The 27,889-nt window shown below is 36.6% G+C and overlaps 3 protein-coding genes across 4 annotated transcripts in view; 2 read left to right on the plus strand and 1 right to left on the minus strand.

The window, feature by feature from the left end:
• The window catches only part of mitfb (melanocyte inducing transcription factor b), a 226,781-nt gene that overhangs the window by 119,465 nt on the left and 79,427 nt on the right, over positions 1 to 27,889 (minus strand). The gene's annotated exons all lie outside the window — the stretch shown is intronic.
• LOC127154564 (PTB domain-containing engulfment adapter protein 1) lies at positions 879 to 13,429 on the plus strand. Of its 2 annotated transcripts, none has more exons than XM_051096180.1 (9): positions 879 to 985; positions 1,279 to 1,349; positions 1,436 to 1,507; positions 1,618 to 1,713; positions 1,801 to 1,938; positions 7,370 to 7,474; positions 7,879 to 7,938; positions 9,811 to 9,898; positions 12,223 to 13,429. In XM_051096180.1, the coding sequence occupies exons 2-9, from the start codon at positions 1,305 to 1,307 to the stop codon at positions 12,270 to 12,272; spliced, it is 654 nt and encodes a 217-aa protein (XP_050952137.1). In that variant the 5' UTR covers positions 879 to 985; positions 1,279 to 1,304; the 3' UTR covers positions 12,273 to 13,429. The 2 variants fall into 2 exon arrangements, with proteins under 2 accessions (XP_050952137.1, XP_050952138.1); XM_051096181.1 differs by having other exon boundaries at positions 9,826 to 9,898.
• Positions 19,723 to 27,876, plus strand: tmem106c (transmembrane protein 106C). Its single transcript, XM_051096179.1, has 9 exons — positions 19,723 to 19,796; positions 20,562 to 20,739; positions 21,105 to 21,345; positions 21,727 to 21,790; positions 22,096 to 22,255; positions 22,615 to 22,755; positions 24,770 to 24,819; positions 24,912 to 24,965; positions 26,934 to 27,876. The coding sequence occupies exons 3-9, from the start codon at positions 21,141 to 21,143 to the stop codon at positions 27,067 to 27,069; spliced, it is 810 nt and encodes a 269-aa protein (XP_050952136.1). The 5' UTR covers positions 19,723 to 19,796; positions 20,562 to 20,739; positions 21,105 to 21,140; the 3' UTR covers positions 27,070 to 27,876.

Genomic DNA, 27,889 nt, shown 5'->3' on the forward strand with positions numbered 1-27,889 from the left:
GATTGAGCGATTGAGGTGTTGTGTTGCTGGATGTAATAATGAACATAGTGGTCGTCATTTACCTCCAACATCTGAGCCGCTGAAGATGCAGTAGATTACATTTGTTTGTGAAGGGAATGCGCCTCCCGATCTACATAAATGCGTCTATGCTCGCGCAAATCATTTGTTATCCAGCTTCACCTACAGCAGAAGTGAGTATAAGCATTTTTTTTATGAATCTCTGCAATCACCTTTCCTAATAACATGCTAGTTAGTAAGTTTCACGGCTAAACGCACTAAATGCGGCTAAAGTAAACAGGCTCGTCACTCCACAGAGAGAAGAGAGGGGCGGGGCAGGCAGAGCTCATAATGGGTTAATTTTTGCAGAGCTGATTTTGACAAGGTAAAAAGGGTGTTGTTTTACACAAACATTGAGAATTTTTTACCAAAGTATATTATAGACTTTTCATTAAGACCCTAAACAATCATATCAACTTCTGGAAAATGGGCATCCGATGACCCCTTTAAGGAAATTAATGAATTTCTATATAAATCATGGTCGCACCACAGGACATTTTTAAAGGCTATGACCAACTCGAGATGAAAAAACACTAAAAACACTTATTTTTACATTTTAATATGAATTTATGTGTACACAACATTCTTAATGTTTGAACAATTACAACAGATGTCATTATTTTTTGTATTTTAAAAATGGTCTGTTGAAAATCCTGACCCTTATAGCATAAGTTACAAATATTAAGTTAAAACAATAGTTTGTGTAAAGTGTTTCTTTTAACTTGTCCCTCAGGCTATATAACATGTTCATAAACAGATATGGCATCACAACTGTAATACAACAGATGGTAATAGCTTACTTGTTATCAGGGCTGATGTGCCATAAAGAAAATACATTTTAAAGTTAACCATTAACATCATACGACTTTAACCCTGAACGACGGCGGAAGAGAACATCTCCTCAGTGATACAAAGTTCTCATTCAAACGTAAGTACAAATACTGTTTCTTATGTGTGTGACTCAAATGTATAAGTTATTTTGGATACAGTATGTAGCAGTTTTTGGTTTGTGTTATATACTGATAAAAGAGTTAGTTCTAAGAAAAGTTTGTTCGCAAGTCCAACTCAGTTTGTTATTTTACTATGCTATGTTAAGACATTTTAAAGTGTGTCAGAGTCCAAATATGTTCAGGGCACGGCGTGTCATTGCTTTATTAAAATATTATAAATATGTCAATTTGTCTTGTTTACTACTCTGTGTATTTTGTCATTTTGAAACAGACGCTAGAGACAACAGAGTGGTGAAAATGAGTGACATAGAAGATGATAGCGAAATATACTTTTCAGTTAAAGTGAGTATCAGTTAGTGTCTGAATGGTCTGAATCCCAGTGTACAACTGTGACTCATTCACGTATGGGGTTTGTGGTTTGTGTGTAGTTTTTGGGTCGTATCCAGGTGGTCCGTCCGAGTGGGATGCAGATTCTGACAGATGCAGTAGAAGCCCTACAGGTAATAAAACCATAAATGTCACTGTACCATAGCCATATTAGAGATAGAGCTATTATACAACTTGATCCTTTGTCCTGCGTCCCCTTATTATCACTTTCCTTCCTGTTTAGGATCCAAACATAGTGATGGAAGAGAAAATGAAGAAAACTAAAGTACACCTGTTTCTGACGAGAAGTGCTATTGACATTCTAGAGCACAAAACTAAGGTGTGACTGAGGACTATGTAATTGAGCTCAGACGGTGACACACATGTGTACAACAGTTCATTTATTCTCTCCCTCTTGTTTTCTCAGTTCATGCTGTACTCCTGCTCTCTGTCCTCGGTTTCATTCTGTGCAGTACATCCGACTCAGCCTAAAACACTAGGATTTGTGGCCAGACACCCAGCAGCGGACATGTACCACTGCTACATCTTCCAGAGCAAGAAGTTTGTGAGTTCTGGAAATCCTAAAAGCAGTACATTTGATATGCATGATGTTTTCAGTTCACTATTTTTAGGTAGTATACTATTTCATTTTTACATTCAAAATTGTGAAGCCCAAAAAAAATTCATAAACTTCTTATTGATTTCCTGCCGTTCCAAACCCGTAAGACCTTCAGAACACAAATTAAGATATTTTTGATGATATCCGAAAGTTTTCTGACTCCGTTTTGATGTAAAGTAAATAGAGTGAATGAGTCAACTGACCCTTCGCTGAGAGTTTGATTGACAGGTGATCTGACCAATCATATTGCCGAATTTGCAATTTTTTCAGACAAACAAACCAGACAGGAGAGTAGATTAATGTCAGTGGTGTGGCGGGAGGAGCAAAATGACAGACAGAGTGGGCGTGACGTTAGACCTCAGAGAGGGTTTTATTAAACAATAAAATAAACAAAAGTGTCCAAAAAGGGAAATAAGAGTGTCCAAAATAAATAGGGGATCTGGTGTCCTCGACGTGCAGGGGTTCCGTGAAGGAGGGGCAGTGTTCAGAAGGGAAGGGTTCAGGTAAGGGGCGGAGTCCGGCGGCCGAGAGGGTGCTCGCTGCAGAGCCAGATGGGAGAAGCTGGAGCTCCAGCTCCCCCTCGCTGGAGGTAATGGGTGGAGATAGACACCTAACCACACCCTAACCCTACCCCTACCCCTTACCCTATTCTAACCCTAACTCCACCCATTAGTTCACACAGAGGTGGAGCTGGACCTCCAGAGAGGGGGAGCTGGAGGCCATTCGGGTCTGCAGTGAGCAGTACTTGCGGCGCCTGCACTCGCTCCCCGCTGAGGTCCGCGGCACGGGGGTAGCGGTTTCCTTCAGTGGCTTCATCCACCTTTTTGGCCATTGCACTTCCTGAGGCGGGTAAATCGGCCCGGCTTCCTAGCCCGCAGCCGTCTGGGTGCGGTTCACATCCGGACTGCGGGTCCAGCAGCTCGTCCATCATTTCGGCGGCGCTCAATCCCCCTTACGCTCCCTTCCTGGACCCACGAGGACACCAGCGTGCATGCACAGGGAAGAGACCGGTCTCCCGAGGAAAGGCGCGCTCGGCATTTTAACAGTGGCGGTGATGAGGCTTCATTCACATCAGGTGTGCCTCATCACACGCCGCCAGAGCTGGCTGTTTCAGCGCCCCTCCTCTCTCGCACGCCCACTCCCGGCGGGAGCCTGGTGAAGGGCGGCGATTACGGACGGGGTGACGACGATAATTAGGGGGGAGGCAGCCGACTCGTCACAGTGGACTTAAACTTGAAAAATGGCGTGTATTAAAACAAGATACCTTCTGATGTTCATTCATGTTTATTTCATGTTATAACTAATACTGAGGATGAGATAATCGGTTTACGTAACGCTTGAACTTGAGTGCTACAGTGATCTGTCGTGACACTTTAAAAAGCCACAAAACAGTATTTATTGTTTGAATTTCTTACAAAATCATTTCATCAATTTCATCAATTTGAAATAGGGCTGGGCGATAAATCGATAACGATAATTATTGTGCAATATGATGATTTCCTTGATAAACGATAACAAGAGTTCGATATAATGTTTATGCGGTAAAGTGGAACAAAAAAGCGCTAGTCAAAGCATTATTATTAAAGGTATTGAAGGAGTAATGGAATATAATTACAGTATTTTTTGGTGATTAAGCTATAGCGTTTATGCATTTATACTAAATGTGTTTTTCATACAAATACCTAGGTATTGAGGTGCTGGACCATAAAACCAGTCTTAAGTAGCACGGGTGTATTTGTAGCAATAGCCAACACTACATTGTATGGGTCAAAATGCCAAATATTATTAGGATGTTAAATAAAGATCATGTTCAGTGAAGATATTTTGCTAATTTCCTAGCGTAAATATATCAAAACTTATTTTTTGATTGGTAATATGCATTGCTAAGAACTTCATTTGGACAAATTTAAAGGCAACTTTCTCAGTATTTAGGGGTTTTTTTTGTGGTTTTTTTTGCACCCTCAGATTCCAGATTTTCAAATGGTTGTATCTCGGCCAAATATTGTCCTGTCCTAACAAACCGCACATCAGTGGAAAACTTATTTATTCATTTTTCAGATGTTCAAATTAACACATATGACTGGTTTTGTGGTCCAGGGTCACATATTTGTGGTTATTATAATGACCTATGGATGATACTAAGGAAGAGAAATGGTTAATTAAAAAAAAAAAAAAAAAACCTCATAAAAAAAACAGTCATAATAATTAAATTTCACCATATAAAACTGAGGTTGCTACAATTTTTACAGATACTTTTAATTTTGATAATGAACATAAATCCACATCTGTATCATAGTTCAAGCTACACTCTTAAAAATAAAGGTGCTTTAAAAGGTTCTTCACAGCGATGCCATATAAGAACCATTTTTGTTTCCACAAAGAACCATTCAGTCAAAGGTTCTTTAAAGAACCATCTCTTTCTTACCTTTTTATAATCTGAAGAACCTTCTTTCACCACAAATAACCTTTTGTGAAACAGAAAGGTTTTTTAGATGTTGAAAGAACCATTTGGAAAAAAAAATGGTTCTTCTATGGCATCGCAAAGCACCTTTATGTTGAAGAGTGTACTATCAAATGCCTGTTATTATTATTAAAAAAATGTTGTTGTTATTATTATTATTATTAATGTTATCGGGTAACACAAACCTGTTTCTTGATTTCAAACAATATTACTCATTAAAACATGCACAACTAAGAAATTATTTGTTTCTATTAAGATATTTATTTTGTTAAGAAAAAATGACTGGACTAAATGTATAAAGTGTTTGTCATGTTCTGACCATAAAGAATATTTTAAAGCCACATTTAAAGGAGAAGTCCACTTCCAAAACAAAGATTCACATATAATGTACTCACCCCCTTGTCATCCAAGATGTTCATATCTTTCTTTCTTCAGTCGTAAAGAAATTATGTTTTTTGAGGAAAAGATTTTAGCATTTTTCTCCATATAATGGACTGATATGGTGCCTTGAGTTTAAACTTCCAAAATGCAGTTTAAATGCGGCTTCAAACGATCACAAATGCGGCTGTGAATGATCCGATGATAGCGAAACGATTGTTATTTTAATTAGAAAAATGCATTTTAAATACTTTTTAATCTTGTCTTGCCTTTCTCTCCCTGAACTCTGTGTATTCTGGCTCAAGACAGTTAGTGTATGTCAAAAAACTCCAATCGTGTTTTCTCACTCAACTTCAAAAATCATTTCAAAATCATCCTACATCGCTGCAGAAGTACCGACACAGTCTTTGCAAAGTGAACATACAAAGAAGATCAAACACCCTTAACAAAAAAAGGTAAAACAGCGATATAGGACAATTTTGAAGTTGAGGGAGAACATGAGATGGGAGTTTTTTGACATACACTAACTGTCATGAAACGGAAAAAAACAGGCCAGGCAGAGTAAGACAAGACGAGCGTTTGACATTAAAAAGTATATAAATTGTATTCATTTTATTAAAATAACCGATTGTTTCGATAGATAAGACCCTTTTTTCTCAGCTGGGATTGTTTACAAACACATTTGTGATCGTTTGAAGCTGCATTTAAACTGCATTCTGCAAAGTTCATAATCGGGGCACCATATCAGTCCATTATATGGAGAAAAATCCTGAAATGTTTTCCTCAAAAAAAGTGAATCTTTGTTTTGGAAGTGGACTTCTTTAACTGTCAGTTTTTTACAACTTTCACATTGTAGCAAAAAAAAAAAAAATGTGGCCATATCACCCAGCCCTAATTTGAAAGCTGAGACTTTGTTTAATACCAAAAGTAACGTGCTCTGTCTTGTCTAGTAGCACGTTGTCAGTTTCCTCTTTTCTCCGTGATGTATTTTTCACTGCGTGAGAACATGATGTGTAGCGTGAGAGCGCCATGGTTTGTCAAACATTGCAAGAATAACTAAGGGGAAGCGGGTCGGCATTTCGAAGACGGCTACCAAGTGAAATGACTTGAAATGACTTAAAATGATGATTCCTTGGGAATCGAAGCTTTATTGTTTGAACTATAAGAAAGCAGGCCAGACTTACATTGCTGTTACAAGCCACTATATTCTCCCATTTGTTCCTAAACTGGGCTCAGTAAACTGAAAGACATGAACACTAAATTAACCATTTAGCAAGGATGCATTAAACAACAAAACTGCTATTTCAAATAAGTGCTGTTCTTTTGAACTTTCAGTTCTTCACAAAACTGAAGCAGCAACTGTTTTCAACTTAATAATCAAAAATGTTTCTTGAGCAGTAAATCAGTATATTAGAATGATTTCTGAAGAATCATGTGACACTGAAGACTGGAGTAATGATGCTAAAAATTCAGCTTTGATCAAACGAATAAATTACATTTTAAAATATATTAAAGTAGGATTTTTTTTATTTTTTATTATATCAATATTTCACAAGATAATTCACATCCATTTAATTTTTGTTTTAATACAAGCCTTACAGTGGGCACACTATGTATTTGTTGTTTTATATGTATTAGATTAGAAAATCTAACATCAAATTATACTACCAGTCAAAAGTTTATAAACAGTAAAATTTTTTAATGTTTTCTGTTCACCAAGCCTGCATTTATTTGATCCAAATTACAGGGAAAAAATATTTTTACTATTTAAAATGATTAATTTTTATTTGAATATATTTTAAAATGTAATTTATTCTTGTGATTTCAAAGAATGAATTTTAGCATCATCTCTCCAGTCACATGATCCTTCAAAAATCATTCTAATATTTTGATTTGCTGCTCAAAAAACTTTTATTTATACATTTATTTATTTATTTATTTATTATTATTATTATGTTGAAAACAGCTGAGTAGACTTTTTTCAGGTTTCTTTGATGAATAGAAAGTTCAAAAGAACAGCATTTACCTGAAATAAGAATCTTTTGTAACATTATGAATGTCTTTATCATCACTTTTGATTGATTTAAAGCATTCTTGCTAAATAAAACTATTTATTTCTATATTTTCTTTCCCCAACAAAATTATAGTGACTCCAAGATTTTGAATGGTATAGTGTATAATGTTACAAAAGCTTTTTTTTTTTTCAGATAAATGCTGATCTTAAGATTTATTCATCAAAGAATCCTGAAACAAATGTACTCAACTGTTTTAAACATTTATGATGGTGATGATGATAATAATAATAATAATAACAATAATAATAATAATAATAATAATAATAATAAATATTATTTTAAATTGTAAAAAAAAAAAAAAAAAGTTTTTGCTGTACACATTTGTGGATCAAATAAAGGCTTGGTGAGCAGAAGACACTTCTTTAAAAAAATCTTACAGTTCAAAACCTTTACATTGACACAATATTAATTCTAACCTTAAATTCTTTTTCTGCATTATTTATTTATTTTTTTTTCTTGTCAGTCCCATATACTGGTTTCCATCATTGGTGACGCGTTTCGGGCTTCTAAGCAGGATGGAGGTCTACACGGTCATCGTGACCTGGTGGTGGAGGCCCTGAGACACAAGGTAACCCGTCAACACACAGAAAAACATCACAGAAACAGCTGAAGCTGGAGAGAAAATAAACAGAAACCTAAACTAAAAATAGACTTCATAATCATAAGAAAAATCTGAGTCATGATACCTTTTATGGCATGACGTATTAACTTGTACCTGCAAACCATGACTCACACAGGCATAATAAAACACTAAAAGTCATTTACTGGCATCAGGGCTATAATATAGTTTTTGACATGTATTGCTTCCTCCAGTCATACAAATGGGAAGGTTTATCGCCTCTTTTAAAATGTGAATTTTTGAGAGACATTATGTTATTTGTTTCTGTAAACTTGTCACACTTGGTTAGAACACAGTGGTTGTGATAAAAAAAAGGGTGTATGAACCATCTAATATCTCCCTCTGCTGTTCAGAATAAGGTACTGGAGCGAGAAAACGCCGAGCTGAGGAGGAGACTGCAAGCCAGTGGAGAAGTGGGTTATGTGTCAGGCTATGAGCCTACAGTTACACCACAAAACACATACATAAGCATGTTTAACCACACTCACAAAAGCACAAACATATCTGAAGTGTAACCTGTATTTGATCGGTGCACTACTGAAAAGCTTAAACGAATCATCAGTCAACAATGAAAACCACTGACTCACCCTTACATTTTTATGAACATGCATGACTTCTTTTCTACTCTGGAGCACTAGTGTATGCAGTTCTTAGTGACTGTAAATGAAGAATATAAAGTCTTTTCATTTGGCTGAACTATTCCTAGAAAATAAAATGATAACCTTTTAATGTGGGGTTTAAAACAAATATATTTAAATCAGAGGTCGTGTTAACCGAAAATTCTCCATCATTCCGTGACATAAAAATCTGAAGGCTGTCCGTCATTTTGACGGATTGCACTGAGGGTGATCTATTGTAAAACTGTAGCTGTATTTCCCACCCCTGTCCCGTTGGTGGCGAGTGCGCTCCAATGTAGCAGCAGAGCGCTGGATCCAGAACAAAAATGAAACTGTCACGAATGTTTTCCTATGTGTTTGATTACGCACAGGCGAGTACACTGAAGCTACAACGATCTATCACGCCACATTAAAGAACGCCAAAACGATATTTATTGCTTAAATTTCCTAATTAAATGGACAGAATATGAAATCTGAGCCTTTGTTTTATATCAAAGGTAACACAAAGCCTAGCCTATTGCCAGTGTTGGGGAAAGTTACTTTTAAAAGTAATGCATTAGTTACTGAAAAAGTAACTAATTATGTTACTTAGTTACTTTTATGGAAAGTAAGGCATTACGTTACTTTTGCGTTACTTTTTAAATCTGGGCAGGGCTTGATTCTTTGTTTTTAATATAAAACAATTCTGATGTAAAAGTCCTTTTACAGCAAAAGTGAAATGATTCACCTCAGGCTGAAAGAAAAGTACATTTATGCGGGAGATCGCTCTTCAGCTATAAAAAAATAAAGCACAAATGCTAGTTTATCTAAAGTAATTTTTGCCTATTAGTATGGTTGCATTGCATCTTCGAAGGTCAGCAGCAAAGACACTGGTTAATAAAATGGGATTTAATACATAAATTATATTTGTTTTATTTAACATATTTAATTATTGCAGGGATGCATCATATTCTGAGTTTGCATTTCACTGTTTTTATCCATTTTGAGGAATACTGAATCTGTTTTTGTGAGTGAGATGAATTAATGCATGTTCACATTTAGTCTAGAATACAGTAACATCATGTTTACTCCCAATTTCCCGACAGGAGACTATAAAGAGACCATCAATAAATGGGAAAAAAAGTAACTGGCGTTACTTATTTGGAAAAGTAACTCAGATATTTTCTTAGAAATTCAAAAGTAATGCGTTACTTTACTAGTAACTTGAAAAAAGTAATATTATTACATAACTTGCGTGACTTGTAATGCGTTACCCCCAACACTGCCTATTGCTATTTTGTGAAAGTAAGACGCTTTATGTACTGTCCATTCATCAACTGAAAACAGCATAGAATTTAAGAATCGATTTTGGTTCATTAAAATAAGAATCTATTAAAATAGAAAAATCGTTTTTTTTTTTTTTTAACACTGCGCTGTCATCCTGTAGGTTCATGATTAAAAATGAAAATGTGAACAAAAATAAAAGCAATTAAAATATGAAAATTATAATGACGGGTAATAATAGAATATGACAGAATTTTTACGACCCTGTCTGTCAAAATGACAAACAAAGTTAAAGTCTAGCGCAACCTCTGATTCAAATGTACATTCATACATTTATAATATTCAGTATTTTACAGTATTGAATCAATCATGAACAGCACCTCATGCTGTTCTCTGTGAACACAGATATTTACCTTACAGAACGCTGGTGAAAGCCGCAATACTGATGAAGACGAGTCTGATGTTGATAGAATTTCATCTCGATCAGGACAGGGTATGTACACAACACAAACATCATCTGTATATGGGTTGTTGACGTGACATGGCATTTTCACTGTCCCACAAGATAAAAATGAATATAATTAACATTGTCGATATTTCAAATGCTTTAAACATTTTTTGTCCTACATGGAACTGTTGTTATAAAAGCTGCAGTGTTATTCGTTTATTTTTGAGCCGAATATCAAAATTGTCCTATGGTGTGACTGTCTCAAGCATGGTTCAATAAATTCCAACTATCATAAATTAAAAAGCAAAGTATAAAAATGTTAACAAATACCGCTGGCATAATTGTACAAGTGTCTGCTGTAATAAATGGCAATCATTTTTTTCATCCATATATTTCTGAAAGTGTAGTTTGTCTCAGAATTGTTCAAATATTTAACGTTTTTGTAACCACTACAAAAGTGTTACGTTTTGTTGTCCTTTGGTGTGACACCCCTAAATTGTATTTTTTAATTAAAAACTGTATATTAAACTACATAATCATGGAAAGTTATGCAAATATGACTTGCAAACCGCTAATGACAGGTTAGCTTGGAATAGCAAGGTCAGTAATTGACACAAAAGGCTGAAACGTCCTATAGTGTGACAGAAAATGTCCTCTGGTGTGACGCCTGTATTGTCACACCATAGGAAAAGATGTCACACCAGACGTCAAGGTCTTTTTAAATAACATTTGAAATAATTAAATAAGATATATTTTAACTCCTTGGCAGTAATGCAGTAATTACATTAATTAAACTATTTTCCAGAAGACTTGTACTGTTATAAGGTGTCATGAAAATAAGTATACTTTGAGCAAATATGTATACTATAAGTGATACAGAAAGAATTGAGGGAGAGAAATTAGTGGAAGCGAAAGGACATGAAAATATAGACTGAAAATGAACAGGGGTCCACCAGAAGGGGCGAGATCCTATAAGAGAATGATGCAGAAAGTAAATAGAATCAAAATCACGCCTTAAAATAAGTAGCTATATAGTTTTTTAAAAATTCATTCACATCTTAATGAATATAGTTTCAATAATATATCAATAATATTTAGCTGTATCATAAATATCAATCATATTTAGCTGTGCCGCACATGCAGCAGGGGGCTAGAAGGGTTTCAGTAACATACTGATTGACAAGACTGAATTTTGTTGATGAAAATTATTTTATTTTGTTTAAAAAATAAGTTGATATTGTTTGTATCCAAATTAAACTTTACTTCTCATTTGACGTTTTCAAAATTAAATAGAAATACTTTAATAACTACCATTTCTGTCCTTTAGTGTAACGTAATGTCCTATGGTGTGACACACATAAAAGAACCACAGATTTGTTTTTATTTTAAAATATCTTAAAAAAAAACAAACAAACAGTTGAGTATTGCAGTAGGGGAGATAGAAATACTTCTCATCTTAAAATTGGTTATTTTTCAGCAGTTTTGAACAGATGACAGCAAAGTTTGTCTTGTTGTTCATATTAACACTATATAAAAATAAGTGTCTAACAATGAAGATAAATCTCACTCATGCTATTCATATATTATTAAGATTTTTTTCTCTTCATTTTTGCTATGTCACACCATAGGACAAATTCATTGTACAATTCAGTAAAAAAACAAAAAAAAACAAATGACAGACTTAGGGACCCTTTATATTTTCTCAAAGATCGGACTTCACACAACATAAATATATGCATTTATTCTTCAAAAATTGACTTTTTTCAAAAAAAATCATTTTTATTGCCTACACTGAAAAATTAAAAACACAATTTGTTGAGTCAGCTTAAAATAATTTGTTACTCTGCTGCCTTAAAATTTTAAGTTGAGTCAACTAAAATAAGTTTAGTTAACTTGAAATGTTAAGTTGTACTAAGTAACAACTTAGATATTTGTGTTTGCTAAACTTAACAGATGGGTAAGTAACACAGCTGCCTTAAAATTTTAAGTTGATTCAACTCAAATGAATGTTGTCACTTAGTATAATTTAACATTTCAAGTTGAATAAACTTTTTTTTGAGTTGACTGAACTTAAAATTTTAAGGCAGCCAGGTTACAAATTATTTTAAGTTAACTCAGCAAATTGTTTTTTACCTTGTATTTGTCAACTACCCGTATGCATATCCTTGTGGGGACTTCCTGTTCACGCTGTTTGAATTCAGACACTATTTACTCCTAAATTATGAAATGTTTTTCATTTGTGAGGAATCCCACAATGTTTTGTCATGATTTTGCTCTTCTATTTTAGAAATGTAATCCCCATAAGGCTTTGTATTAATGTGTGCTGGTGATGTGCAGCCTTTTGATTTGTATTTTTTCTTTTTTTCCAGTGAGATTCTTTTCTGAAGATGACAAGACTCCTTTGCAGAAGAATTTCTAAGTGGAGAAAACTGTTTAAGAAACGATGCTGACTCCTGAAATACCACCAACGTCTCTGCAGATGTGATTAACACTGAGCTCCTTCAAAGACTTCAACATAAACTATTATTTCTAAGAACATCAAGACAATATGATTATTCAAAAAAGGTGATATTATCTGTAAACAAACATGCATGTGTTTGTTGGTATGAGGCAGTTGTTTCTAACTCAAGGATATTACTTTCTATCCTGCTGACAGTCGCCTGGGCTATCATATGTAACCTCATACGTAATTATTTTAATGTATATACATATTTTGCTATGACAATTCCATTGCAAAACCATTAAAATCATCAATACTAATGCAGGCTACAGAGACTAATATTTGTACATTAAAGTAACTACTTTTTTTAATGTGGGAAGAACAAAAACATTTAGCTAGCTGAACATTAGCTTTTTAACATTAGATAAAGTAGAAACTAACTATTGTTTAATGCATATTTTTCCACCCAAATTGGTAAAAGAGACGGGAGAAATATATAGTTTATTGTTATGTTAATAGAGTTAATATTTTAACAGTGAACCTCTTGTCACCTGACCTGAATAGAGTATGTGTTAGTACAATTGTCTTCGACGTGGGAAGCAGTTTAATCATCTGACTGCGGAGAACAAATAATAGTTTATTTTTCATATCCTTCTTCCTGTTAATCTTGTAAAGCTGGCAAAATATGGCCACGAGATCCCTCTATCGGTGAAGTAAGGTAGCTAGATGATAGAAAAGAATCAGTAACCAAGCTGAACGTGCGTCTTTGTGCTTTTTGAATCACCAAATCGTTTGAATCGAGTCATTTATTCGCAACGACTCAGATCGATTCAAACTCAGATGATTCAGACCGGTTGATCAGTTAAGAATCGATTCAGAAGAGCATTTTTTCCTCATTTGGAAGCCACTCTGACCGCCTGAGATTATGTATTTTCATGACTGAAATTTCTAAAACATGACCCCACTACTTCAACAAACTAGCCTTTACTGAAAAGCTGATGAAACTGTTCAAATGATTCAAAACACCACACGCTGGTGAGGCCTGCTGCCCAAAAAAAGTTCAATAAAAAAGGTTCTTGCACACAGTGTACACTTTCTGTGTGTCTGTATGCTAAATGAAAAAATGGTATAATAATTTTGGGGGGATTTTTGTCAATAAAGATAATTAAACAATATTTTGTTGTGTGTTTTTGTGCTAGTTTAGGCTTGTCATGCATAAATAAATATGACACAAAAACCGCCAGTAGGTGGCAAGTGTCTTTTTTAATGAATGATTCAGTTCTTCAATCAAACGATTCTGTCGAATTTGTGTCAAAGCACTTGGACTATTTTTATGAACGGGTCATTGAATATTTGGCTCACTGGAATAGTACAAAAGCAGATGCATTCAGGAAAGAAACACATCAGTGCTGCTCTGAGACAAACAACAGCTCTGCTCCAGCTTTGTTTCAGTGGCAAAACAGGAAAAAAAGAAAAAATGTCTAAAATGTAACTCACTCATTTAATTTCTTATCTGTTGACCTGCTATATATATATATATATATATATATATATATATATATATACAGTGGCTTGCAAAAGTATTCGGCCCCCTTGAACTTTTCCACATTTTGTCACATTACAGCCACAAACATGAATCAATTTTATTGGAATTCCACGTGAAAGACCAATACAAAGTGGTGTACACGTGAGAAGTGGAACGAAAATCATACATGATTCCAAACATTTTTTACAAATAAAGAACTGAAAAGTGGGGTGTGCGTAATTATTCAGCCCCCTTTGGTCTGAGTGCAGTCAGTTGCCCATAGACATTGCCTGATGAGTGCTAATGACTAAATAGAGTGCACCTGTGTGTAATCTAATGTCAGTACAAATACAGCTGCCCTGTGACGGCCTCAGAGGTTGTCTAAGAGAATATTGGGAGCAACAACACCATGAAGTCCAAAGAACACACCAGACAGGTCAGGGAAAAAGTTATAGAGAAATTTAAAGCAGGCTTAGGCTACAAAAAGATTTCCCAAGCCTTGAACATCCCACGGAGCACTGTTCAAGCGATCATTCAGAAATGGAAGGAGTATGGCACAACTGTAAACCTACCAAGACAAGGCCGTCCACCTAAACTCACAGGCCGAACAAGGAGAGCGCTGATCAGAAATGCAGCCAAGAGGCCCATGGTGACTCTGGACGAGCTGCAGAGATCTACAGCTCAGGTGGGGGAATCTGTCCAAAGGACAACTATTAGTCGTGCACTGCACAAAGTTGGCCTTTATGCAAGAGTGGAAAGAAGAAAGCCATTGTTAAAAGAAAACCATAAGAAGTCCCGTTTGCAGTTTGCCACAAGCCATGTGGGGGACACAGCAAACATGTGGAAGAAGGTGCTCTGGTCAGATGAGACCAAAATGGAACTTTTTGGCCAAAATGCAAAGCGCTATGTGTGGCGGAAAACTAACACTGCACATCACTCTGAACACACCATCCCCACTGTCAAATATGGTGGTGGCAGCATCATGCTCTGGGGGTGCTTTTCTTCAGCAGGGACAGGGAAGCTGGTCAGAGTTGATGGGAAGATGGATGGAGCCAAATACAGGGCAATCTTGGAAGAAAACCTCTTGGAGTCTGCAAAAGACTTGAGACTGGGGCCGAGGTTCACCTTCCAGCAGGACAACGACCCTAAACATAAAGCCAGGGCAACAATGGAATGGTTTAAAACAAAACATATCCATGTGTTAGAATGGCCCAGTCAAAGTCCAGATCTAAATCCAATCGAGAATCTGTGGCAAGATCTGAAAACTGCTGTTCACAAACGCTGTCCATCTAATGTGACTGAGCTGGAGCTGTTTTGCAAAGAAGAATGGGCAAGAATTTCAGTCTCTAGATGTGCAAAGCTGGTAGAGACATACCCTAAAAGACTGGCAGCTGTAATTGCAGCAAAAGGTGGTTCTACAAAGTATTGACTCAGGGGGCTGAATAATTACGCACACCCCACTTTTCAGTTCTTTATTTGTTAAAAATGTTTGGAATCATGTATGATTTTCGTTCCACTTCTCACGTGTACACCACTTTGTATTGGTCTTTCACGTGGAATTCCAATAAAATTGATTCATGTTTGTGGCTGTAATGTGACAAAATGTGGAAAAGTTCAAGGGGGCCGAATACTTTTGCAAGCCACTGTATATATATTTACCTCTGCGATTACACACGTGCTAATTCCTGTGTTATATTACAACATTAAAACACACACACACAGGGATATTTTTCCTTTATTTTCCAATTTTTTTAATTGGACGCATTTTTGGTTGTTTTTTTTTTTTTTTTGTTTTTGCAAAGTCATTGACATGATAATGGCTGTGTCCGAAAGCTCTAAAATGCTGCCTTCGGAGGCAGCATTCCAAGGCAGGAAGGCATCAAGGCACGTCCGAATTCTAATTCTGCTTCACTTCCTGTCTCCAGAGGTACCTTCTTCTGATCAAATTTTTAAGGCAGCATAGATGTATCCTTCGCTGCCTTCGATTTCCCACAATCCTGTGCGTGTGTGTCATATAGGCTATATAAATAAAGATATTCTGGTGAAATTAAACTTGTTACTTTATATAATAGATGAGATCTTGACCATGATATACTTTATGAATCGTATAGTGTAAAAGCATAATAAATAATATTGTTTGTAATAATAGTATTTAATAAAATGTTAAAAGGGTTCAAATGAGTAGTGAATAAGAACAATATTTACAATATACTACCAATAATAACGAAACAGCCACTAATAACAATGACCTGTTCTGCAATATTAAGTCACCTTTATTTATATACCGCCTTTAACAATACAGTTCTGCAATATTAAATAGGAAACTTACATCAACAATGTGCAACATTTCACATTATAGGTTTTTCAAAAACAATAAAATAAAATGCAATATTGTGTTAAGAGAAAGTGTCCCCAACTAAGCAAGCCAGAGCACTTGCATCAGTGCTTTTATTTTTTCAAGCAAAAAGTAGCCGCCATTCTCAGTCGTCTTCTCCGACACACAGACCTTTGGTGGGTAATGACATTGAGGTCTTTATGTATTATTAAAGCATTTATATATAACTGTATAAGACCGTTTTTCTACAAAATCTACAACTTAACCGTTAGGTAACCTAGCAACGACATCACGTTCTGCTGCCTCTGAAGTCTGTCCGAAACTGTTTCTAGAGTTTCCTTCGCAGCCTTCAAGGTCATATTATAATTAATAATATAATAATATTATATTAATTAATTATATTAATTATTATAATAATAATTATATTAATAATATAATAATATTACAAGTCCTATAGGCAGAGCCGGATTAAATAAATGGACTACACTAGGCAGGCTGCATTTTTTGGGCCCCCCTCCATCGATGTTATTTATGAATTGAAATCTGAAACTTACCAAAGTTACTAATAAAAGTTAATTCACATTTTACATAGCCTAGTCTTTGGTTACAAAATGGTTGTTTGTATGCCAAAATAAGTCATGTGTTGTATATTAAACAGTCTATCAGACTATTTTTTGATATTCATTATTTATACATAAAAACAGACTGTGATGCAGAGAAATCTCCAATATTTTGACAGGGATGGTTTAGTGCAAAGTACTCACGCATCCTGTCATCATTCCGCCGCATTTCCCGCCGCATCTTCCACCGCGTCTTTGGGCCGTGTCTCCGGGCCTGGCTCGGCCTCTGGCTCTGCTGACTCGAGCAGGTTCACAGCTGTCGGACGGCTGCCCGACAGAAACTTCTGTAAAGCCCCCCGCTGTCTCTTCTTTTGTTCCTCTTCATTTTTTTTCTTTTTACGTTTTGCCGCACCCGAAAGCATCTTGTTAGCCTACTCAAAAAACACCTGCCTGCTAGCTTTGTTGTCCCGCTCTGACCTCTGACCGCCTCTGACGTCCCCTCGGACATACCTGGCTGGCGCCTCTATACAGTCATGAGCTGGCGTTAATGTGACATAATGTAACAGTCTATGGTTAAGATAAACATCGTCACTATTTTTAGTTAATTAATAAATATTGAAATAAATTGTAGATAGGACATTTATACATTTTATTTTATTTTATTTTTATTTTATTTATTTATTTATTTATTTTTTTTTGTCCCTCTGTCTGGGCCCCATCCCGCCAATCAGGCCCTAGGCACGTGCCTAGTTTGCCTTTGCGTTAATCCGGCTCTGCCTATAGGGACTTTAAGCAACAGCTACCAATGGAACAGCTATGATGACCGGAAGTAGGCTGTAACCCCGCCGTAGCCGAGAACGTAAAAATCATTAAGCAACTAGGTGCTGATGCCAACAGCAGACATATCTTTGTACAAATGAAAACATCGTTAAATTGGCTAAAGTTTAAAACATATCAACACAGATTAAATGAAAGACTAGTGGTATATAAAATGTAACATTTATCTACTAATCTGTGACGTTGTAAAGACTACGGCAAACCAGCTGTTCTCCCGTAGTATACGGCTACAGTAGAACGTCAAGAAGTGGCCGTTGTAAAGTTGTGAACGCGCAATATGACGTCGGAATGCCGTTGCCGTTCCATCCGTGGCTGCTGCTTAAAGTCAGTAGGTGTGTTCGACTTAACGCAGCGCTGCGCAGCTCGATCAAATTCTGACTTGAAGCAGTGCATGCCTGAAGTGGGACAATCACATTGACTCTATTGTGAAAAAAGCCCAGCAGAGGCTGTATTTCCTCCGCCAGCTGAGGAAGTTCAACCTGCCACAAGAGCTGCTAAAACAGTTCTACTCGGCCATCACTGAGTCTGTCCTGTGTTCCTCTATTACTGTTTGGTTTGGTTCAGCTACCAAAACAGACATCAGAAGACTAGAACGGACAGTCAGGGCTGCTGAGAGGATTATTGGTATCCCTCTACCCAACCTCCATGATCTTTACACCTCCAGAGTCAGGAAAAGGGCTAAGAAAATCACTCTGGACCCCTCACACCCAGCCCACTCTCTCTTTGAACTGTTGCCCTCTGGCCGACGCTACAGAGCGCTATGCACCAAAACAGCCAGACACAAGAACAGTTTTTCCCCCAAGCCATATCCCACGAGGCTGCCGATTCGAGAGCAGCCTCGTGACTCAGCCGGCGCAGTTTGTTCAGAGCGGCTGCAGGAGCTCTGATGACCACATGGCTGTTTCACGATTGGCCAGATTCACCGCATGACAACGATCACGTGTGTTTCGGGTTTATTCTAACATCCTCAAGTCCGATAATGCTGACAAATCTGTGTTTTTAGAACAGTAAAAGTGTTTTTACTGTAGCCGCAATGTTATATTGAGTCAGATATATCATAAAACACTGATTAAAGCATAAATAACCCCACTTTATTAGTATTTAAATAGTATATGTTTATGTTGATCATTATTCTTGTTCAGATGGCGCTGTATTAAGCAGTATATGAAACGTGTTTCTGTTGCTCATGAAAACGCTTTTGAAAAGTCTGTGTATTTGATAAATATTGCATTTAATTCACTTCATCTGTGATAATGCATGCAAACACCGCGAGAGCTTCACTAACGAGAGTAAAAAGTGTCCGACTTGACGCCTCCGTTTTCAACTCCGCCCTCGACTGCTCTCGTTGATCGTCGTCTGTAGCCGTAGATGAAGTCGAACCATTGATCTATAATAGAGAACTGGACAGCTCATGACGTCATAGAAGTGAAGCCACTGCGCCGCCATATCGCTATTCCCTAGTATTCGCAAACATTCTATTGAATGAATAGGAAATAATACGACTTTAATGAGAAAACATCACCTAACAAGTCAGCGTTTTCATATCTGACGTCTCACTGTACATTCTCACAACGCAAACGTCCTAAGCATGTAAACGGTTATTGTTTAATGTCGGGAATTCCCTCTGCTTATTAAAAATACACATTACAGTAGCGAACATCATGAACATGATAAACATCGGACGTTCACCATGTTTACAAATGACAAAATGCTCATTCTGAAAACTAAAAGATTTATGCTTTGTATACATATAATTTGCCTTGCACAGTTAATAATTGTTTGTGCTGTTTTGTTATAGTGTTTTTATTCGTAACGTTACAGGCTAAATGCACGTTTCAACAATGATTTCGTTAACATCATTTCGAATCAGGTAATGATTTAAACGTTTAATTCAGCCTACATAACATTCATGTTGAGATAAATGTTAATAATAAACGTTAATAATGCAAAAATGTTAAATATAACATTTTAAAATGATTTAAATAACTAAAAAGATAAAATGAAAATGAAACGTTAAAAATGAAACTAAAACTGTCAGCAGATGGCGTTAAGTCACTGATTTTATCACTGAATCATTTTTTCAGGAATGAAGCGACTCTTTACGAATGGGTAATTGAATCAATGACTCAGATTCGTTTAAAAACGCCCGTTCATTCATAAACGGGACAGCTGTGTTTGAATAGAGATGCGGCTTAGTTGTGACTTTGTTTCAGACTATTTCCAATGACGAAACTGAGCAAAATCAGGTAGTGTTATAGTCAGATAAATGTAATTTAAGGCACTTAATATAATAGAATTTGCGCAATCTTTAAGAGTTTGAAATAGATGTTGCTCCCTTAGGGACATTAAAATATTCACATCATAACTTGGAGAAATAACGCTGACTAATTACATTTGGTACGGATTTAAAGACATCAAGCTCTATTCCCAAGATTTTAATTTCAGTACAGCATAGAGCAATATAACAGGCTTGTATTGTATTATTTATTGTATATTCGAATCAAGTTCAGATACTAATTCCAGATATATGTTCATGTTTACTATTTCCTGCATAATTCCTTACGTTAAGAAATATATCATTTGTGTTTGATCAGAACTGTGTCGGCAAGTGCGCAGCTGACAAACCCACCTGAACGATTTCAAAACATCGCTTATCCTGCTCGAAAAGACGATAAATACTGCAGACAAGATTTTAAGTAAAAATTAATTTACATACACGTATCATAAAAACTAGTCTTGTGTGACTGATACGCTTACAATCGGGTGATTTTAGGTCAGCGGTTTAGCTGTGCGTCAATGGTGCTCTCTGCCGGTAGGGAATAGTAAGATGGCGGATCGAACACTTCCGGTGGCTTCACTGCCTGACGGCAGTTTAGAACGCAATCAGCGATCCCGTCATTATATATAGATCAGTGAGTCGAACACACCTTTTAATTCGCGCTCCAAACCACTTGTTTTCGAAGCTTCACGAAGCAGGATTTTGAAAGCTGACTTAATATTATTAATTGCAGTTGATCTCCAGAGCGGCAGATGGCAGTAGAGAGTTAATGTAGTGACCACTTCAGAGCAGAGACAGCGACTGAGACACAAACACAAACAAATGGCACTCAGCGGACTGACTGAGCGGAATCACACCGCAGCGGAAAAGGACTGAACACACTGACATTTGTGTGACTGTACAGTTTAAAGGTAAGCGATGCCTTTTCATTCTCACGAGCTTGAACTTAAACTGACAAGTCATTAAAATGTAAGTTTCCAAACGCAAACTCATTGAAAGTTTCATAATGCATCCCGGTAGTTTGACAACGTGTATAGCTGAGTAAAGTTGTACAGTCAGCTGAAAATATAATAGACTGGGTTGAAACGGTCAAACTGATAGTTGTTTTTATATATATAAACATAGACCAATGCTGAGTGGTTTACATAGAAATTGTACTGTGAATGTAGTGTTACTGAATGCAAACTACATGCTGAAATTTGTAGTCAGTAATGTGATAACTCATTTTAGGTCATGTATTCTGACTACTTTTGGATTGCTGATCATCTGTCTGTAGTTGCTGGTATCAGGCTGGAGTTGGTGTGTGCTTCCCATGGGTGCATCTGTGTGCCGGCACGGCCGCTCGCTGCTGTCCCGTCACAGCAGGGCTGGTCATAAGGGGTCTCTGATGGGAGGGGATGACTCTCTGGACGGTCTGGATAGACAGGAGGACATCGCCCAGTTCCCGTATGTGGAGTTCACAGGCCGGGACAGCATCACCTGTCCTACTTGCCAGGGGTCTGGACGCATCCCATCAGGTATGGATGTCAAAAAAGCCACACATCTTACATTTGAGCGTTAAAACATGGCCAGGTTGTGTTTCATCTTGAAAACCAGGAGAAAAAAGTTTTATGCACAGTCAATGATCCCAAAATCACTTTCATTAGAATCACTCACTTCCCCCCCCCTTATTTTCTTGTTATTGTTATTAGTATTAGTATTATATTTACTTGTTTTTCAAAAATGAGTCTTTCTTTAATTTACGTTTAAGTTCTCAAAGAATTTTACACAGTGATCACATCCGTAAAAAGTCAGCAGATAATCTGTTTTATTGACTGAGGTCATGAAGTTGTGTAGATGACCGCATGCACTACGTGTTATCTGACCTCTGATTGAATCAAGTGTTTTTTCTTCTCCAGGTCAGTTAAACGAGTTAGTTGCTCTGATCCCCTACAGCGATCAAAGGTTACAGCCACGGAGAACGTAAGTTATTGCACACAGACATTCTCGTTTGGAAACAGCCTTGATGTTCATTTTGATATTTGCCTTTTAGAAAGCCACAAAGTAATATATATTTTAATTTAAAAAATAATGAGATAAATCAGCCAAAAATGAAACTTCTGTCATCATTTACTCACTCCCAAGTTGTTTCAAACCTGAATTAATTTCACTGCTTTGGAAAAACTTGAGAGTAAGTAAATGATTATTTTTTTCGGCAGACAATCCCTTTAGAAAATGTCTTGAAGTACAGAAGTAGTTTCATGATTTTGCAATCCTTCTCTTGGCAGGAAGTTATATGTGGTGCTGTCAGTGATTTTGTGTCTGCTGGCGTCTTTTTTGGTGGCTTTCTTCCTTTTTCCACGTCCTGTGCTGGTCGTTGATGATGGGATTCGCTCTGTGACTGTGCACTTTGACCGTAACAACAGCAAAGTGCTTATCAACATGACGGTGATTTCTGTTATATGTGTTTATTAGTTTTTATAATAGGTTAAATAATATGAAGAATTGTGTCAAGGCATATATTCTAAAGCCTTGTTGCAATCATAATTGTCCTTTTTCATTAAATTGTATTCATATTCCTTCAAAATCGAAATGTAATAACATACTGGTAATGTTACAAACTTATTCTTGTAATGTTCACAATGCCGCTCTAGTCTAGAACTGTTAAATTGGACGTCAAAACATTATATGCACAATAAAAACTAAGCTCTTTCAGTCAGACCAGTAATTTAAAGAAACACTAATTTTGGCTTATGACTGTACTGAATGCTGTCTGTAATCTGTCTGTCCGTGTGTGTCTTAAACAGAGCTCCTTGAATGTCACCAACTCTAATTTCTTCACGGTGTTGGTGGACAGTGTGAGCTGCCAGGTGCTCTACATGAAGACAGTCATCGGAGCTCAACAGCTAGACAACGTCATCCATATTCAACCTCTCAGCCAGAAACAGGTGTGTTGATTGGCCCAACATCCATTTTCTAATGTACACTAGTGTTCAAAAGATTATGATCGGTCAGAATATGAAAGAAATCTTTCATGGTCACCAAGGCAGCATTTATTTGATCAAACATACTGTAAAAGTCTTGTAAATTATTATTAATTGTTAAAATTGTAAATTATTAATATTATAAATGAGTGTTTTTGTTTCTATTTGAATATGTTTTAAAATCTAATTTATTCCTGTGATCAAAGCTGAATTTTCAGCTTCATTACTCCAGTCCTCAGTGTCAAATGATCCTTCAGAAATCATTCTGATTTGATGATTTGATCCTCAAAAACATTTCATGTTGCATATTTATTTATTTATTTATTTATTTGTTTTGTTTGTTTGTTTATTTTATTTTTAATTTTTTTATTTTTAATTTTTTTTCCCTGGGATTCTTTGAATAGAAGGTATAAAGAAATAGTTCACCCAAAAAAAAAAAAAAAAAAAAAAAAAAAGTTGCTTTCAGGCCATTCAGTATAAGTTTGTTTCTTCGTGGAAACAAATTTTAAGAAATGAAGAGTTCAGATGCAAAACCAGCTAAAAGCCATCTCGGTCAAAAATGAGATAATGATATTGAGTGAATGCTCCTGACACATACTATACGTCCATCAAATACTTTTACTTCAAACTCGCTAAATTCCAGCCTCAGCACAATCAGAAGAACCAGTGCTTACATAGAAAGCTATACAAAGTAGCCAGAAAGAAATGCAAATTTTAAAGAAATATGTCAGATGGTTTTAGAGGCTTTTGCATCTGAACTCTTCAAATGTAGCATTACATCACTTAATCACCAGTGAATCCTCTGTGGTGAATGGGTGCCGTCAGAATGACAGTCCAAACAGCTGAAAAAAGTATCACAATAATCCAAAGGTAATTCACGCCACTCCAGTCCATCAATTAACACCTTGTAAAGAAAAAAAGCAGCATGCTTAAAAGAAACAAATCCATCATTAAGAAGAGTCTAGATTTCAATAGGAAAAATATCAAAACTCTTTGGTCATTTTTGAGTGAGATGCTAACGGTCTAATCCAGGGGTGGCGAACGTCGGTCCTGGAGAGCTGCAGCCCTGGAGAGTTTTGCTTTAACCCTAATCAAACACACCTGAACAAGCTAATCAAGGTCTGAAGGATTACTAGGAAGCTACAGGCAGGTGTGTTTTTATTAGGGTTGGAGCTGAACTCTGCAGGGCTGCGGCTCTCCAGGACCGACGTTCGCCACCCCTGGTCTAATCAGATTCAATGATCTATGTTAAGCTATTCTAAAAGTGCTGAGACCGCCAGACCCGGTGATCGGCTGAATGGATTTGAAAACGGTAAAACTCAACTGTTAAACTTTAGGGGAGTTGGAAAATGAGCCTATTTTCAAAAAAAGTGGCTTGTTCCTTTAAACTATCACTCCTGGATAGAATGAGTGTATAATCCAGTGCAAGAGTTGTCTCGTCTCGTAAATATGCATAGATCAAGCACTGTTTACAAGCCAAAACAGTCCTAAACAAATATGTGGGTGGATTTTGATGTGAGAGGATGAATTTTTTTTTTTTTTTTACTTGAGGAAGCAATATTACGGTTTGTGACTCATTTTAACCAGAAACAATGGGTTAAAGCTAAAAGATGGATTTGTTTCTTATAAACACACAGCTTTTCACTTCTCAAAATATTAATTGATGGACTAGGGTGGTGTGGATTATTTGTGGATTATCGGGATGTTTATATCAGTTGCTTGGACTCTCAATCTGATGGCACCCATTCACTGCAGAGGATCCATTAGTGAGCAGCTCATGTGATGATCTACATCATGGGAGTAAATTTTAGCTTTACATTTCAAAAGAACAGCATTTATAGAATATAATACACCTCTTTTGTAACACTATAAATATCTATACCACCACTTCTGATCAGTTTGTGGGAGAAATCACAGACTGTTGAGAATTGGATAGTAGTTGTGCTGTTGTAGAGTAAGTAACATGTTTTTAATGCAGGTCAACTTCACTGTCAAGATGGAGATTGGTGGAAGTCTCTCTTACGTTTAGTGAGTATCAAATCAGTTTTCTTTGAACAAGCTGATCCTATGAATCTGTTGTTGACCTTCTGCTTTTGAACTATTTTTTACTGTTTTCTCAGTGCCTTTTGCACCATGGCAAGCATCAAAGTCCACAACATTGTGGTGTTCATGCAGTAAGTTTCTCGCCACTACTTTTTCACATCCTTTTCTTTTCTTTTGCTGTTGTCATACATTGAAAGTTGGAGCTGAAGTGAAACATAAAGGTGCGGTCACATTACTGGAAGTTCACAGCTAAAAAAAGACAAATTTTCATGACTAACTTGAACACAAACAAAATATGTGAGGGGAAATCCTTCACCTTCATGCACAACTGCATGGATTACTTGGAAATGACAGGATTTTTTCTGTGAAATTGTCGAGCAACAGTAAATGTGGTCGTTAAGAACAGTTTTCTCATTTGTTCACTTATAAACAACTTTGCTTGAGTATATACAGGTACATCTCAATAAATTATAATGTCATGGAAAAGTTCATTTATTTCAGTAATTCAACTCAAATTGTGAAACTCGTGTATTAAATAAATTCAGTGCACACAGACTGAAGTAGTTTAAGTCTTTGGTTCTTTTAATTGTGATGATTTTGGCTCACATTTAACAAAAACCCACCAATTCACTATCTCAACAAATTAGAATATGGTGACATACCAATCAGCGAATCAACTCAAAACACCTGCAAAGGTTTCCTGAGCCTTCAAAATGGTCTCTCAGTTTGGTTAACTACACTACACAATCATGAGGAAGATCTGACAGTTGTCCAGAAGACAGTCATTGACACCCTTCACAAGGAGGGTAAGCCACAAACATTCAGGTATCCAAGTATGTTAACACCAAGTTGAGTGGAAGGAAAAAGTGTGGAAGAAAAGGATGCGCAACCAACCGAGAGAACCGCAGCCTTGAGAGGCTTGTCAAGCAAAATCGATTAAAGAATTTGGGTGAACTTTACAAGGAATGGACTGAGGCTGGGGTCAAGGCATCAAGAGTCACCACACACACGACATGTCAAGGAATTTGGCTACAGTTGTCGTACTCCTCTTGTTAAGTCACTCCTGAACCACAGACAATGTCAGAGGCGTCTTACCTGGGCTAAGGAGAAGAAGAAATCGACTGTTGCCCAGTGGTCCAAAGTCTTCTTTTCAGATGAGAAAAAGTTTTGTATTTCATTTGGAAACCAAGGTCCTAGAGTCTGGAGGAAGGGTGGTTAAGCTCATAGCCCAAGTTGCTTGAAGTCCAGTGTTATGTTTCCACAGTCTGTGATGATTTGGGGTGCAATGTCATCTGCTGGTGTTGGTCCGCTGTGTCTTTTGAACACCAAAGTCACTGCACCCGTTTACCAAGAAATTTTAGAGCACTTCCTTCTGCTGACCAGCTTTTTAAAGATGCTGATTTAATTTTCCAGCAGGATTTGGCACCTGTCCACACTGCCAAAAGCACCAAAAGTTGGTTAAATGACCATGGTGTTGGTGTGCTTGACTGTCCAGCAAACTCACCAGAACTGAACCCCATAGAGAATCTATGGGGTATTGTCAAGAGGAAAATGAGAAACGAGACAAAAAAATGCAGATGAGCTGAAGGCCACTGTCAAAGAAACCTGGGCTTCCATATCACCTCAGCAGTGCCACAGACTGATCACCTCCATGCCACGCTGAATTGAGGCAGTAATTAAAGCAAAAGGAGCCTCTACCAAGTATTGAGTACATATACAGTAAATTAACATACTTTCCCAGAAGGCCAACAATTCACTAAAAATGTTTTTTTTTTTTTTTTTTTATACTTTTGTTTTAAATGTTAAATGTTTTATACCTGAATACTTATGAAGTATTCTAATTTGTTGGGATAGTGAATTGGTGGGTTTTTGTTAAATGTGAGCCAAAATCATCACAATTAAAAGAACCAAAGACTTAAACTACTTCAGTCTGTGTGCATTGAATTTATTTAATACACGAGTTTCACAATTTGAGTTGAATTACTGAAATAAATGAACTTTTCCAGGACATTCTAATTTATTGAGATGCACCTGTATATATAGAATTCTTTTCTAAATTCTTATGAAATAGTCCAGACCGTTTCTCTTATACACCTCAGGACCACTGTGAAAACCTCCTACATGGTGAGGACGACACAGAACACTCTGGAAGCTTACCGCTACATCGACTGTGGCGCCAACTCCACCATCCACCAGCCCTCAGGAATGATGTGGTCTAGACCTCACTTCTCTTAGAATGGGAAACTGCTCAGGTGAAGCATCAACCAGCGGACACTTCTCATCAGACGGTTTGATTCTCAGTGGCAGCTTAGTTTCATCAACTTTGACTCCAGATTTTGTGCTGCACTGAATCTGAACCCATTGAACAGAGCAGCTACGATGTAAGATATTGCTTGAATTGATTCCTCGCCACAGATATTGATGGTGTAATCAACCGAACTCTCTGTAAGTCTTTGCTATTTCGAGAGCTTCTAACTTGCTCAGTCTATAATCTAAAAAGGGTGTTATATAATTTTGCAGTGATTTGAAAATGGAGATTAATTATTGAAGGAATTGTCACTGATGAAGTGCACTTTAAAATACTTCTGTGAAATATTTTAGACATTCCTGATTATGTTTTATGCAAATGTCTCTAATTGTCTCTGCAGTGCCAAAGATTTCACGTGTTTACCAGTCAAATTTCTTTGATCGATGGGTTTTAAAGTGACTCATTCAGCAATATCAATCCACTTGAATCCATTCATCAGTCACAAAGACTAAGTATCAGAACAGATGTTCTCATAGGGTTTGATTTGTTGTGAAGTGAAAAGGTTTTGTTTAGACTGTTGTGTGATGCTGAGAAGGAGGGAACTGTTACAAAACAATCAATAAAAGTGATAGTTCACCCAAAAATGAAAATTACACCAAGTTTTACTCATCCTCAAGCCATCATAGGTATATTTGTCTTTCTTCAATCAGATTAATTCAATTGGAGTTCTATTAAAAAAATGTCCTGGCTCTTTCAGGCTTTATAATGGTAGTGAGTGGCTGTTGAGATTTTTAAAGCCCAAAAAAG

This window comes from Labeo rohita, chromosome 23, assembly GCF_022985175.1.
Source record: "Labeo rohita strain BAU-BD-2019 chromosome 23, IGBB_LRoh.1.0, whole genome shotgun sequence".
NCBI classification, from domain to species: Eukaryota; Metazoa; Chordata; class Actinopteri; order Cypriniformes; family Cyprinidae; genus Labeo; species Labeo rohita.

Excerpts from the sequence above, each read along its gene's own strand:
- LOC127154564 (XM_051096180.1), top strand. The coding sequence starts at position 1,305 with ATGAGTGACATAGAAGATGATAGCGAAATATACTTTTCAGTTAAA. Across the intron at positions 1,939-7,369 it reads TCTTCCAGAGCAAGAAGTTT|TCCCATATACTGGTTTCCAT; the intron begins GTGAGTTCTGGA and ends TTTTCTTGTCAG. Across the intron at positions 7,939-9,810 it reads GACTGCAAGCCAGTGGAGAA|ATATTTACCTTACAGAACGC; the intron begins GTGGGTTATGTG and ends CTGTGAACACAG.
- tmem106c (XM_051096179.1), top strand. The coding sequence starts at position 21,141 with ATGGGTGCATCTGTGTGCCGGCACGGCCGCTCGCTGCTGTCCCGTCAC. Across the intron at positions 21,791-22,095 it reads AGGTTACAGCCACGGAGAAC|GAAGTTATATGTGGTGCTGT; the intron begins GTAAGTTATTGC and ends TTCTCTTGGCAG. Across the intron at positions 22,756-24,769 it reads AACCTCTCAGCCAGAAACAG|GTCAACTTCACTGTCAAGAT; the intron begins GTGTGTTGATTG and ends TTTTTAATGCAG.